This window comes from Biomphalaria glabrata, chromosome 1 (assembly GCF_947242115.1).
Source record: "Biomphalaria glabrata chromosome 1, xgBioGlab47.1, whole genome shotgun sequence".
In the NCBI taxonomy this organism is placed as follows: domain Eukaryota; kingdom Metazoa; phylum Mollusca; class Gastropoda; family Planorbidae; genus Biomphalaria; species Biomphalaria glabrata.
This window is the reverse complement of record NC_074711.1, coordinates 70,060,299-70,073,602: the sequence shown is the minus strand read 5'-3', so window position 1 is coordinate 70,073,602 and position 13,304 is coordinate 70,060,299. Positions and strand designations below refer to the sequence as shown.

Below are 13,304 nucleotides of genomic sequence, written 5' to 3'. Positions count from 1 at the left end.
CTAGATCCTTATACTATATATGAATGTCTGTGATTGAGATAGTAACTTTTCAGTGAAGGAAACTCATTTCAACTGGTAGGAATAAAAAATATCACCGGAAGCGACAAATCAATCTACATCTTAATACTATAAAGTAGAAAGTAAGACGTATGTATGTATGTATGAATTACTATGAATATGATATTGTATGTATGTCCAGCATAGAAATCAAAAGCGTTTGACCAATCTTTATAAAACTTGGCAGAAATGTTCCATGGCTACTTACTGGAACCGTAACGCATGTATATATTGTATAGTAGCCCTAAAAACTAAAACAAACTTAAAACCCTCAAACAAATTGTGGCTTAAAAAAAAAGTTGCCCAACACTCAGTACACTCGACTCTATCAACTCTATCTCGGAGTCTATGGAAATAATTGAAAATGAAACAATGAAAGTATTATTTTTAATTTTATTATTAAATATTATTATAATTAATTATTTCATGGACCTAGGCCATGTTTATCATGTTAAGATCGAAAGGATCTAATATCTAAATTAACTAAATATAATTTTAAAACTATCCTTTGCAAAGAATGTGACAGATAGACATAGAGAGTCTAGTTAAGTCTAGTTGTTGTTGTTTTTTTGACACATGAAAATACAAAATATAGTCTACTCTATTGATTTCATATTCAAATTTGTGCTTCAAAAGCATTTTTACATAAATTTGTTCTTTATACTTGTATCTGCAAATTTAGACGTCCTGATGTACTTTATTATCCCATTCACTTAACAAATTGGGTAAACCTGTTTTAATTGTACTTTATTTATATCCTATTCATCTCACGCTCCTTTTGTTTTTAATAGATATTAATGTATCTGCTTAACGGATAAACCCATTTTCGAAAAACTACTTTAACTTTTATTTTTGTGGCGAAAGAGAAAAACTTGAAAGGATCATTAGCTAAGTTTAACATACATCTAAATCCATTCCACTAGATTGGTAATCTAACTTACAAACTAAGGTCTGCAGTCCGTGGGTAATGTCTGGCTAGTTGTCTATAATTTTAGTCTTCTACTAATCTAGATTTAGATCTAGATAGCCTAGAGAATAATAGATTAGATTATCTGATTAAGACAAGACTATGTCTAAGTCTATAGGTTGTCCAAAAAAATAGAAACTCAGATTACTTAATCTAAATCTGGATTTTAGATTTAAGGTTTAGAATAGAACTAGATTTTACTAGCTAGATTCTATAGTCTACAGAGTAATTTATGCTATTCAAACACCTAGAGGCCAAAAACTAAAAGTTTGACTTTGACAGCGCATTATTTGATAATGGTTTGACTTAGAAAAGAAAAGGAAGTACATCAAAATCTTCTTTACTTTAAGGAAAATAAGAATAACTACTTATAATTGTACCCTTAACAATTGTTATTATCTTTAAGGTCAAAGAGGCCATGTGTCTTCATTTAATTTAAACAACTTATGTCACTTTTATTTGATTCCAAACACCAAAATTTATTTCTGAAAACAGTATTTTGGCATAAATAAACTCAGATTTTAATTCTATATTAATATTAACTACATTTTAAGATCCCCACATAAAATCATAAAGATGTTTTCAAATTATGCATAAATACGAACACACATTATATTATATTCTACCAAAATTAGGTCACTGGGATAGTGACTTCTACACTGACTTTTAGACTTATTTTATGTTTGCATGATTTGTGTGTTAAATGCTTGTGTTTTTTTTTTATATTCATTTACTAAATTTCTAATACTGATGATCTTTTGTAGTCTAGTAAAGGCTAGGATGGCCATTCTTGTCTAAATAGCTGAATCCTGTATATTCTCTCTATATAAATCTAGATCTATCTAGTAGGTCTAGAGCTAGACATTTAACTTCATTCAATGTATCAAGCTCACTCTAAACATTTGCCCATTTATTCTTTATTTTAAAAAAATCAACAAACAAACAAATATAATATTAGATCATTAAAATTGATGTCTAAAACTGGTTGTTTGGAATAAATTTTGGTAAAAAGAAAATCATAATTTAATACGAACACCATAATAATTTTTTTTTTATGGAATCAAACAACTTGGCTTATGAATCAAATAAATCAGCTCCGAATAAATATTGCCGGGCTCATTAGCATAGACTTAGCCAACCAAAAAATATAGTCTTAACCCTAGGAAGAGGTAAAGTCATCCTGGTAACATAGAAAAAACAAAACACAATGACTTATAAATTTGAATTTCTTTTTTCTTACATAAAAAGACAGCTAAATGGAAGGAAATTAGGTCAGAATCATTGGAAAATGGACACGCACATTATACAGCATGCTAGTTTCATATTAAATATCAAATAAAGATGTAATGACCACAAAAACAGCAAGTTGTATGGATTCATGTAATGTCCGAAATAAATAAACCACTCTAGTTAGAATCTAGATTTCTAGGACTTGAATTGACTAGATCAGGGCTGGCGAACCTATGGCACGCGTGCCCAAGGTGGCACGCGAAACGATTTTGACGACAATGATATTAAGAAATGTGTTTTTTTGGAAAAATCACGGATATCTCAAATTACCATAATTAATAACGTTCAATTATCTCCGAGAACTGTAAATATGGAAGAAGCGCTAGTGGATCATATTCCATATAATTTTTTCATATGACTGTGGTTCATTTGGGGAGCATAGGGCATAATAATTTTTTTTTCAAGACAGTTCTTGTATTTGAACGAGATCTCCTTAGCTTCCGTCATTTTGTTGATACTGAAAACGTGTCGGTCTTACATCGATTGCTAGCGTTGCCATCAATAAATTTTTATCAGAATAATTACCATAACATGTCGTTCTCAAAAAATAATAAAAAAAAGAAAACTAAATGAAGAAGAAGGAAGTGGCAGACCTTTTCAAGAGTGGTGGACTGATTCACAGAGAAAACAAGGCCTTATGTGCCATGTGTTTGGAAAGTGTTGTTTGTCGGACATCATCAGTAAAACGTCATTATGAGTCCAATCGCAGCTGGCTTTTAGGCAAAAGCGAGGATGAGCAGAAAGAACATATATCGCGTGAGTTTAAAAAAGCGATTTCACAATCCAGTTCTTTTGTAAACTTTGTTAAAAGTTCTTCTAGCTTAGTGGCTGCAAGTTTTGAAGTTTCAAAAATTATAGCTAAACATGGAAAACCTTTCAGTGACGGTGATTATATCAAGGAAGCAATGTTAGAATGTGCGTCTTATTTGTTTGAAGACTTTCAAACAAGGATAAAGTCATTCAGAGAATAAAGGATTTGCCAATAAGCCGAAACACGGTTAAAGCGAGAGTTATGAAATTGCACGTTAATATTCAAGAACAAGTAAAGAAGGATATTAATGCATGTCAAGCCTATTTTATTTGCCTTGATGAAAGTACTGATGTGACATCGTCCGCTAGACTGGCCATCATTGCCAAATATAGCAAAGGAAACGAAATACACGATGAATTAATAAAATTAGCAACTTTACCAACGACAACAACAGGTGCAGATATATGTCAAACTGTTGTGACTGAACTCAGAAATGCAGGTGTTGATCTAAAAAAAAAAGTTTCTGTTACAACTGATGGTGCTCCAAGTATGACTGGAAAAGATGCAGGTTTTGTTACTTTGTTTACAGGAAATGTTGGACACCCACTAATAAATTTTCACTGCATTGTGCACCAACAAGCCCTATGTTCAAAAAACGGCTTAAAGGAACTTGAAGACATTATGAAATGTGTAACAAAAACCGTAAACTTCATTTATGCCAGTGTTTTCAATAAGAGAAAATTTGAACAGCTGCTAAATGAAGTTCAGTCCAGTTACTCTGGCTTATTAATGTACAACAACGTACGTTGACTAAGTCTAGGTCACGTTCTGGAACGGTTTGTGGAATGCCTTGATGAAATTCGAATCTTTATGGATGATAACAAACAAAATTGCTCAGAATTGACAAATGTTCACTGGCTTATCAGACTAATGTTTTTTACCGATTTTTCATCCCATTTCAATGAACTTCATACGAAGTTGCAAGGTTTCGGAAAATCTGTCGATCAGGCATTTGACATCTTGACAGCATTTGAGAAAAAGTTGAAGATTTACAAACGTTACATAGAGAAGGAAGAATTAAAATAGTTTAACAAACTGAAGAAATTTTATGATGAAAGTTCATGATACTACCGGCAAAGATTATCAGAAAAGATTGCTTTTAAGAGATAATTGACACAACTGCTGAACAATTTCCACTGCGTTTTGAACTATTTCGAAAATTCGAGTACACCTCCAAATTTATAAAATATCCAGATACAGTAGATTTTGAAACTCTGGATTTGACCATGTTTTCTCGGATGGGATTACACGACTTTGAAATGCAACTTGTTGAGTTTTAGTCCAGCGCAATTTGGAGACAGAAATTTATTGACTTACGAATACGACTTGAATTAATTGAACGTGAACGGTTAAATGGATAATTAGAACCTCAGATATTAGCAGAAAATGAGATTCTTCAAGTTTGGAATGACCTGCCTAAAACTTTCAATTCTCTGATAAAAGTAGCAACATCCATTCTGTCAATTTTCTCGTCTACTTACTCATGCGAATCTTTATTTTCTTTAATGAATTATATTAAATCAGATGCCAGAAGTTGCTTGACCGATGAACTAAGTGCGGCGTGTGTAACTTTGAAGAATACACGGTATACACCAGATATTAAACTGTTATCGTCTACCACACAACAGCAGAAGACTTCAAATCTGTAGGTCAGGATAATAAAATTGAATAAACAAGTAATATTGTTACTAAGCTGTTTTTATACATGCAGTTGACTTACTGGCTGTAGCACTTCTTTTATATAGAAGACCTACTGGGCACGCAACAATCTTCATTGTTTTTAAATTGAAATTAATTGGCACTCGGACTGAAAAAGGTTCGCCAGCCCTGGACTAGATCATTCAACTTTCAAGATCTTCATTTTTTTTTAATCTTGATAATATTGATAATTTAGATCTAAATCTTGTATCTGACAATTCTGAATGTAAATAATTTTGAACTAGATCTAGATCTAATACATTTTTAATTTAAAATTATAAATTTATATTAATTTATTATTGGAATGTTACAATCTTACATCATTATAGATTAATATTGATCTAGATCTAATTATAATTATTTATTATTAGTATACATTTCATTTTCATGTAATCACGATACTCATGTAGAAAAATCAATCTAGCTAGACTTCTTAATCTAGATTCTACCAACTAGCTCTTATTCTTAAATTACATGATATATTCCATTATAAATCCTCTAATCTTTCAATATAGATTCATTATAGACCTATATCTACTGTTGTCCACTGCCCGTTGGTTGTGACATCGCAAGTCAGTGTTGAGGCCTAGTATAAGGAATGGTCTCATCTAAGATTATTAGACTAGACTAGACTAAGAGTCTAGATTTGCTAGATACTAAGTTACTAGATTATTAGCTAAGTCAGTAAAATAGAATCTAGATATCTTATAAAATACAGACATTACTTCAAAAAAAGAAGATGATTCCTTCCTAGGTGTTTTTCCCTAGGTCAATCTAGTCATCCTTGCTAGTCAATGGCTTAAAAACTCTGCCAAGTCATTGATTTTCCTGACTGAATTAGGCAACCCATTCCATGCTCTAATAGCACTAGGGAAGAAGGAGTATTTCTACAAATTTGTTCTAGCGTATCATATGGAACAAGAAATGTGTCTTTATCTTTGTGTCTTTCTGAGTATTTAATTAGGTTTTGTTTTTTGTATTTGAAGGTCATGGTTCAGTGTTTTTTTGTATAATTGCTACCTTACTATTTATTCTATCCTAAACTGTCTCTAAATCTAATAACTGTACTAAAGTGTTACTCTTATCAAATGTGAATATTCTTTTGTTATAAATCTCACTACTCTATTTTGTATCTTTTATAGTTTTTTAATGTTTTCTTGGATTGAGGGGTCCCTAATAGAGGATGCATGTTCTAAGGTTAAATAACATGTTAGTTTTATGTTCTTATTTGATTTGTAAAAATTTCTTTTAGTGAGCCCTAATGCTTTGTTTGTTTTATTTATTATTTTTTTAATTCCTTGAGATCGGCATTCCATAAAAAATTTTCATTTATACCTAGGGGTATTTGGAGTTTTTAGTCTGTGTAACTGGTTTACCATGAACTTAATCATCTATAAATATTATATATAGTTGCCAGCTGTAAAAATGTAAAAAAAAAATAAAAAATTAATTTTTTAAGAAGTTTTGGCCCATCAAAATTCAGATTTATTGTTATCTCTTTTATGGAGGCATTACATCTGTAGCCCTGCCTTCCCTCTCTTAAATTCAGCCCTGCAACTAGCAGGTTGTGTGTTTAAATGATTGTCAAACTGCTTTAAAAGGGATGGGGGATCTGGACAAGTGTGAAAACTTACTCAGCTCTAAACATAAAAAATATGCCTAGTTTACTGGAAGACTTACTCTCTCTCTCTTTTTTTTGAAATGTTGAACATTTCCTTTAAAATGAATAAGTTGTTTCACTTTTTTTCTAAAAGACTTGATGCCATCTGTTTTAATAATTTTTAATTTTTCATATTAACAGTATTATTTATAAGCCTTATTTGAATTATATCGACTATAAGATTAAAATATTTTTTCTGTTTAGTTATCATCAAGGCAAGAATGAATACCTTTTTGTTAGACTACATTGGAGCTAGAGAATTAGGAAAACCAAAAATACTGAATTGGAAGGAACATTTATACTCATCCCTATATGCAGCTGTGAAACCCACACAAGTCACTGAAACAACACCATCTGAAGGACTTGATTGGGGGGCTATTTTTGGTTTTGGATTTTCTCCTGATGGGTAATTATGTGTATTTTCTTATATATAGTATGCATGCTATAATTCTTTTTAAACCATTAATAATATTTGTTTCTAAGATTTGTTCGAGAATATTTTTTTAAAATATAAAAACATTATTTTCTTTTTCAATATAAAATTTAAATTGTGTAATTCCTGTCCCTGTTTCCCTTACCTTCATGCTCATTGAACAATATTTACTGTCACACAATTTGTACATTTAAAGCTTACATCATATGTTATTTTTTTACAAAAAAATCTAAATTGTTTTTAAATCACTGTTGGTAAAGTTATACAATCTTGAAAAGTTGTTGTTTTTTGTAATCTAAACTACAAGTAAGTTTTACTTTTTATCTTTTTCCATCAAAACGAAAGGAAATGTGGATCAGCATTAAAAGTGTAAAAAAAAATTATTATGAAACATTTTTTTGGGGGTTAATTTGTGCACTTTCTCCCTTGCTTTGTATTTCATTCAGATCTTTGTTAGCTGCAGCCTGTGAAAACAAATGTATGCTGATGTATGACCCGCATAATGCAAGACTTATAAATCGTAGATTTAAAACTCATACAGACTGTGTAAATTGTATAAGGTAATATCCTAATTTTTTTTTTCCTTTTTTAAAATTATTTTTATCATTTGAATTTTTAAAAAAATCAATAATGACATTGAAACAATATACTACAAAAGAAAAAATAACAACATATCAACATGTTATTGACACCAGAAAAACTGTCATACAAGCATCTGCAAGCAATTGTCTAAGCCAATAAAAATATACAAAAAAAGAATAAATGAAAATAGAATCTCTAAATATTACATACTTAAAGGCAAACACTTTACACTATGCTTTATATGTTAGATGCTGATATCCTAACATTATCAACTACCAACCAATATTCTTTCTCTGTTTATTTTTTTGTATCCTTGTTTTCAATACTCTGAGAGGTTAAGCCTAATGGGTGCAAAGTTTCCATTTGATGTCCTTTGCTTTGCAGACCTGCACTAAAGGACCTCAGTTCTTTATGGATACTGGACTTAAGATAGGACAAGTTGTTATCACTTAACACTCTTTCTAAATATGATGATAATAATAACAGGCTAATTGTTAAGTGTTCAGCATTGTTAATTCCCAACCAGTGAAAGGCAATAGAGTGAATAACACTTTAATACTTGAACAGTTTCTTGTCTACATATTTTTAGAATATTTAGCTAACTATTGACTTTCAAATATTTTTCCCCAGATTCCTAGATGACAGAATGTTTGCTACTTGTTCAGATGATAACACTGTTAGATTATGGGATACCAGATTTCTAAATCATGAAATCAAGATAATGAAAGGCCACACTAGCTGGGTGAAGAGTATTGAATACTGTTCTTCAGAGGGAAAGCTTTTAACTTCAGGATTCGATGGAAACATCTTTAGCTGGAACATTAACAAGTAATTTTAAAATAATCCAGGGACTCTCAACTGCTTGTGCAATGAACCACTTTAAAACTTAATGCCCTGTTATTAAAGGTCGTTAAGAGTTGTGCAACTAATACATTTCATATTAATAATTAAATATTTATCTACAGCTTCTCCTTTACTACTGCCCGACATTGTGTCTTGCAAAACAGGAAAGATTAGCACAGTCGATTCTTAATAATACATGACTGAAATTATAAATTAATTTTTAATGATTGAACTAAAGAACAAGAGTCCTCCGTTTGCTGATAAAATCTTTTGATTCCCTGCAAACTAGTCCTGATTTTTCAAGAAGCATTGTTGATTGGTCAGCCATTCAAAATTATTAACTTATATATGCTTCATGACCAAGAAAATTAACCTAAATTATGCTTAGCCAATGAGAAGCTTCTGACCTGGCTGTGCTTGAACACAGTGTATGTTTTAGAAATGATTGTTACACATTGTTTACTAGTTTCTAAAAGACATTTCTAAATCATCACTATATGGGGCAGTAAAAACTGTTTTTCCCTTTCAACTGGATGAACTGAGATCTTTTTATGAACTTATCATGCTTTTCAAAAGAGATTTAATATATTGATATGATCCCAGATATTACATCATATCAAGTACATTGTTGTATATTGGTGAAAAATGACTAATCTAAATACAGCAAGAAACAAAGATAAATACATATATTTATTCAAAGTTTTGAATATAAGAAAGGGTGCATAACAATTTTTGTTTTGTTTCTGTTACTTATGTTAAAATAGACAAATTTTAAAAAATGTTTTTTTTTTTTTTTTTTTCAGTTATTCAGAAACTGAGAAAGGTGAACTTCTTTTGAATGCTAATGGTATCATGAGAATGAAAGTAACGCCAGATGAAAAGAAAATGATCATTGCTACAATTGGAGGGTTTTTATTGTTGATCCATGATCTTGACTTAGTTACTCTGAGGGAGGATCTCAAGGGGTATATATTGTTTATTATTATACACATTTATTATGTTAAAAAATTGTCATTTACTAGTAATTATAGCCATTTTTTTTTCACAGTCCCATTCTTTTATTTTTAAGCAGAAAACCTTTAAAGGTCAATTGGAAACATTCTATAACCAACTCCCACTTATTCACAAATTGTCATTAATTCTTCTAGACATTGGCATTTTGTGAATTTATTGTGTGGAAATTAGAGAAAGCACATTCTTTTGGAATAAAAACTCATATCTGCTCCTACTAACCTAAGTCATGTTGTACACATCCTGTTTATCAGGATTAAAGTTCTGAAATAGAGAAAATGCATGTATGAGTGCTACCAATTCTGTCAATCTGGCATTTCATTCCTTTTTCCCATTTGTTTGTTATGGCAATGGTTATTGAAGGCAAATAGGAAAACAGTTGTCACATTTCATTACAGTTCACAGCTGTTGTTTACAAGATTATAGTTTATGAGGTCACAGCCTGTATGGAAACATTTTACACACTGTTATATTTTCACTGCCTATGGCATAATGGTCCGATTGAGCAGTGAATAGTCTTAAGCTTAAGCTTTGAACAGAAATCATAATCCCATAAAAATGGGCTCTAAATAATTTAAAATATCCTGCTTGTTAATTATAAGTTACATTTCTCTGTATACATCATCTAATTCACTAATTTACAACACAATTTTCATTGTAGACATAGCAACATATGAAATTATGGCAAGGCATTCGGGATGCATTCAGACATTCTAAAAGAAGACTTACATTCATCATCATGGATTTTTTCCTGAGTTCAGTTTCCTTGAATTAGAATGTTAGTTTCTAGTCGAACTGTTCATTTAATACTTGTTACTAAAAGGAAAGTCTTAATCTTAAGTTTAATCATGCTATTTTACACATTTTTTTTTCTATAGCTTTAAACCAAACTTCTACTACGCCATGGATTTGTTCAATAAATTTTCATACAACACTTCTAAAAGTAATCCTGTTTTCATACGAGAAAGAAACAGGGTTGAAATAATTAGTGATTTCCCTGGTGATGATACTGCAGAGTCCATTTCAACTATACAGGTTTCTGTTACTTTATTTATTTATTTTTTATTAAATCCTCACAAAAAATTAGAATATATATTTAAATAATACTTTTAACAAACTTTGTTTTAGGTTCATCCTCAAGGATGGTGTATAGCTTCCAGAAATACAACTTCAGATGAGAAGTCAGAGGTAATAGTGAATAATAATTTGAATGTTAAACATATGTGTCATTGATTTCTTAATTACTATATCATTTTTTGTATTCATTTAGTTTTATTAATTTTTTTTTTTCCTTTTTAGTTTTTTTTTAAATATATTTGTGATCCACTAGTTTTTCTTGTAAGTGTACTCATTCATTGTAGACATGTTGGTTTACTATTAACTATTGTAGACACATTGGTTTACTATTAAATAGTTTTAAAATAAAAACAACAACAACAATGACGGCTTTAAAAGGTTTATTGTAATGAATATTTTGTTTTTGCTTAGTTGGCCTGCTAATTTAATTTAAAAAAAAAAGATTATTAGAAAATCTTGTGTTCTTATGTTTCTTGTGTAAGCTCATGGTTGATATATTGATATAACAGAGGAAGGGATATTTAAGGACTCTATGGAAATTAAAGGTATAAGGCAACATTAGCTATGAGCTAGCAACTTGGTGTAGTTGAGTAATTATCATAGTTCAATATTACATTTTAACAGATAGAATGGAGTCTGGTACTTGATAGAAAGACAGCTTTAACTTGAAAGCATTTTGGGATTCTGACATTATTAGCCAATTTGCTTGTAATTTAAAGTTGAATCTATCTATTAAATACTATGTAATGAGAAGAAAGTATTTTACACATTATAAAAACTGATATATGATAGCAAGTCAAGTCAGAATTATTCATTTTCTGGGTAAATGTATCATAGTGCCAGATGGAAAGCAATAGAAGTTTGAAATATGAAGACAAAGAGTTGTTATATAGTTTATAGTCAGTGATATTATAAGAGTATAGACATTTTGATGAGTGGTGTAAATATGCCATTTATTTTTAAACCAAAATTGAAAGTATTAAATGTAAACCACTTTAAAAACAATGCTAAAAATGCATACATTTGACCAATATAAGTACCAATATAAGTGTTTCTGTGTACATTGCTGAAATTATGAATTTTTATACATTTTTTCATTTTCAGATAAATTAAAATATCTTAGGCTAGTCAAATGGTTATCTGCCCAACGGACTCAAAAAGCTAAATGTTTTTAAAATAAGCCCTATCAAAGCTTAAAAGTTTGTTTGTTTTTTCTTGCAGTGGACAAGTATCCATGATATCCAGACATTGGATAATCAAACTGATTCAGCATCATCAGATGAAGAAACTTCAGGCCCTAGCAGCTCAGTAAATAGACATGCATCTGAAAGGTGGTATTTAAATCCTCGTCCAATATTTGATTTATGGCGGATGGAGAATGTGGAGTTGAATGAAAGGAGCAGTGATGAGGAACTAAGTGAGGATAGCCGTGATTATGCTGACCAAAATTTTCCTTTTAACTCTCCAAGTCCTCAGACAGATTCATCTAGCAGTGAATTCTTGATCCCGATTTCTCAAAACCAAAGAAATGATAGTGATAGTGTTAATGAAAGCAATAGCTATAATACTTTCCGTCAAACCTTGGGCAACTCATTCATCAACTTACTGAATGACAGTCTGATGTATTCCAACCCTACACATATCAGTGGTTCCCAGGACACTCACAACAGTGGCCCAAATATTGGTTCCCAGGCCAATGTTACTAGTGAGATTGCTGGATCTTCACCTCGGGTGCCTACTGCATCTGAGGAAGAAAGACCTGAAGTAGATGGGACTGCTCATAGGCGACACTTACTTTCCAACAGCCGAAAAGCAAAAGCCACAAAATACAAAAAGCGGAGATTGTTGTTTTATTCTGAGGAGCCCAATGTAGGGCGTGGGTTTATAAAAGAACAAAGCTTCAGCTCTGATGGCAAAGTGTTAGCTTCACCCTTTGCCAACAGTGTTAGGCTGTTGGGATTTAATCACTCCTGCTCTGAACTTTGTGACATTGTGCCCAAAAAGCCAAGGCAGCTCTGCCAAGTGGCAATGACAGTGGGCCACAGCAGCACCATTCTAGCCAGTACATTCTCTCCTGTACATTGTATGTTTGTTGCTGGGGCAAGAGACGGCAGCATCTGTTTTTGTTCTCCACGGTTTTAATGACTCACTGCCATTAGCCCCCTGTATATACAATAGATTTATTTTATTGTAGTAAGTTTTGTTAAACAGTCAGTCTTTCATAAAATATAAAAATGGCTTGTAACTTTTAGTGTTATGTTTCATTTGTGTTATAAGTGCATGATATTACAGAAGTAAATACATAAAAAAAAAGCAGTTTCCTAAGATATAATGCATTCAACTTTATCATTTGCTCCAAGTGACAAAAGAAAAGATGTTTTTTAAATCATTGGATTACAATGAAACTAATCACTGTACTTCAAAACAGTGGTGAACATATTCATTAGTACAGTCAGGACTAATGTGATTTAGAATAAATTTGAATAAACACAAAATTATTTTTGGTCTTTGACTCCTTAGATGGCTTTGTGCCATGAGATTTTGCAACAGTATCAGTATCTTCCTCAGTGTTCAAGTTATAATCCTAGTGTAATGAACACCATCAAATCATGAACACAACACAACTGCTTCCTACTTATTAAGCATAATGTTAAAAACACAAGATGACCCCAGTGTTGTTTGTTCTGTTTTATTCATTATGTCTTGGAAATAATGTTAAAATATATTTTTATGCAGATATTGATAGTGCTGAGATTGTGTTGTGTTTTATACAATTTAAATGACATGTTTTGCCATTAGGATTTTTTTCAATGTATTGGTGTTTTTTTTAATTTAAAAATAGAGCAATTTTTTTTTTTCTAAGTTTATGATTGTC

General features: G+C 31.0%; 1 protein-coding gene across 3 annotated transcripts; it reads left to right on the top strand.

The window, feature by feature from the left end:
* The first annotated feature begins 26 nt into the window (after positions 1-26).
* On the top strand, positions 27-12,984 carry LOC106052163 (DDB1- and CUL4-associated factor 10-like). Of its 3 annotated transcripts, none has more exons than XM_013207467.2 (8): positions 27-140; positions 6,688-6,889; positions 7,363-7,476; positions 8,129-8,326; positions 9,145-9,306; positions 10,231-10,387; positions 10,481-10,540; positions 11,651-12,984. In XM_013207467.2, exons 2-8 carry the CDS (start codon positions 6,705-6,707, stop codon positions 12,569-12,571), a joined length of 1,797 nt encoding a protein of 598 aa, XP_013062921.2. In that variant the 5' UTR covers positions 27-140; positions 6,688-6,704; the 3' UTR covers positions 12,572-12,984. The 3 variants fall into 3 exon arrangements, with proteins under 3 accessions (XP_013062921.2, XP_055867498.1, XP_055867506.1); XM_056011523.1 differs by having other exon boundaries at positions 104-147; XM_056011531.1 differs by lacking the exon at positions 27-140 and adding an exon at positions 415-435.
* Positions 12,985-13,304: the final 320 nt, after the last annotated feature.

Excerpts from the sequence above, each read along its gene's own strand:
- LOC106052163 (XM_013207467.2), top strand. The coding sequence starts at position 6,705 with ATGAATACCTTTTTGTTAGACTACATTGGAGCTAGAGAATTAGGAAAA. Across the intron at positions 6,890-7,362 it reads TTTGGATTTTCTCCTGATGG|ATCTTTGTTAGCTGCAGCCT; the intron begins GTAATTATGTGT and ends TATTTCATTCAG. Across the intron at positions 10,388-10,480 it reads AGTCCATTTCAACTATACAG|GTTCATCCTCAAGGATGGTG; the intron begins GTTTCTGTTACT and ends ACTTTGTTTTAG.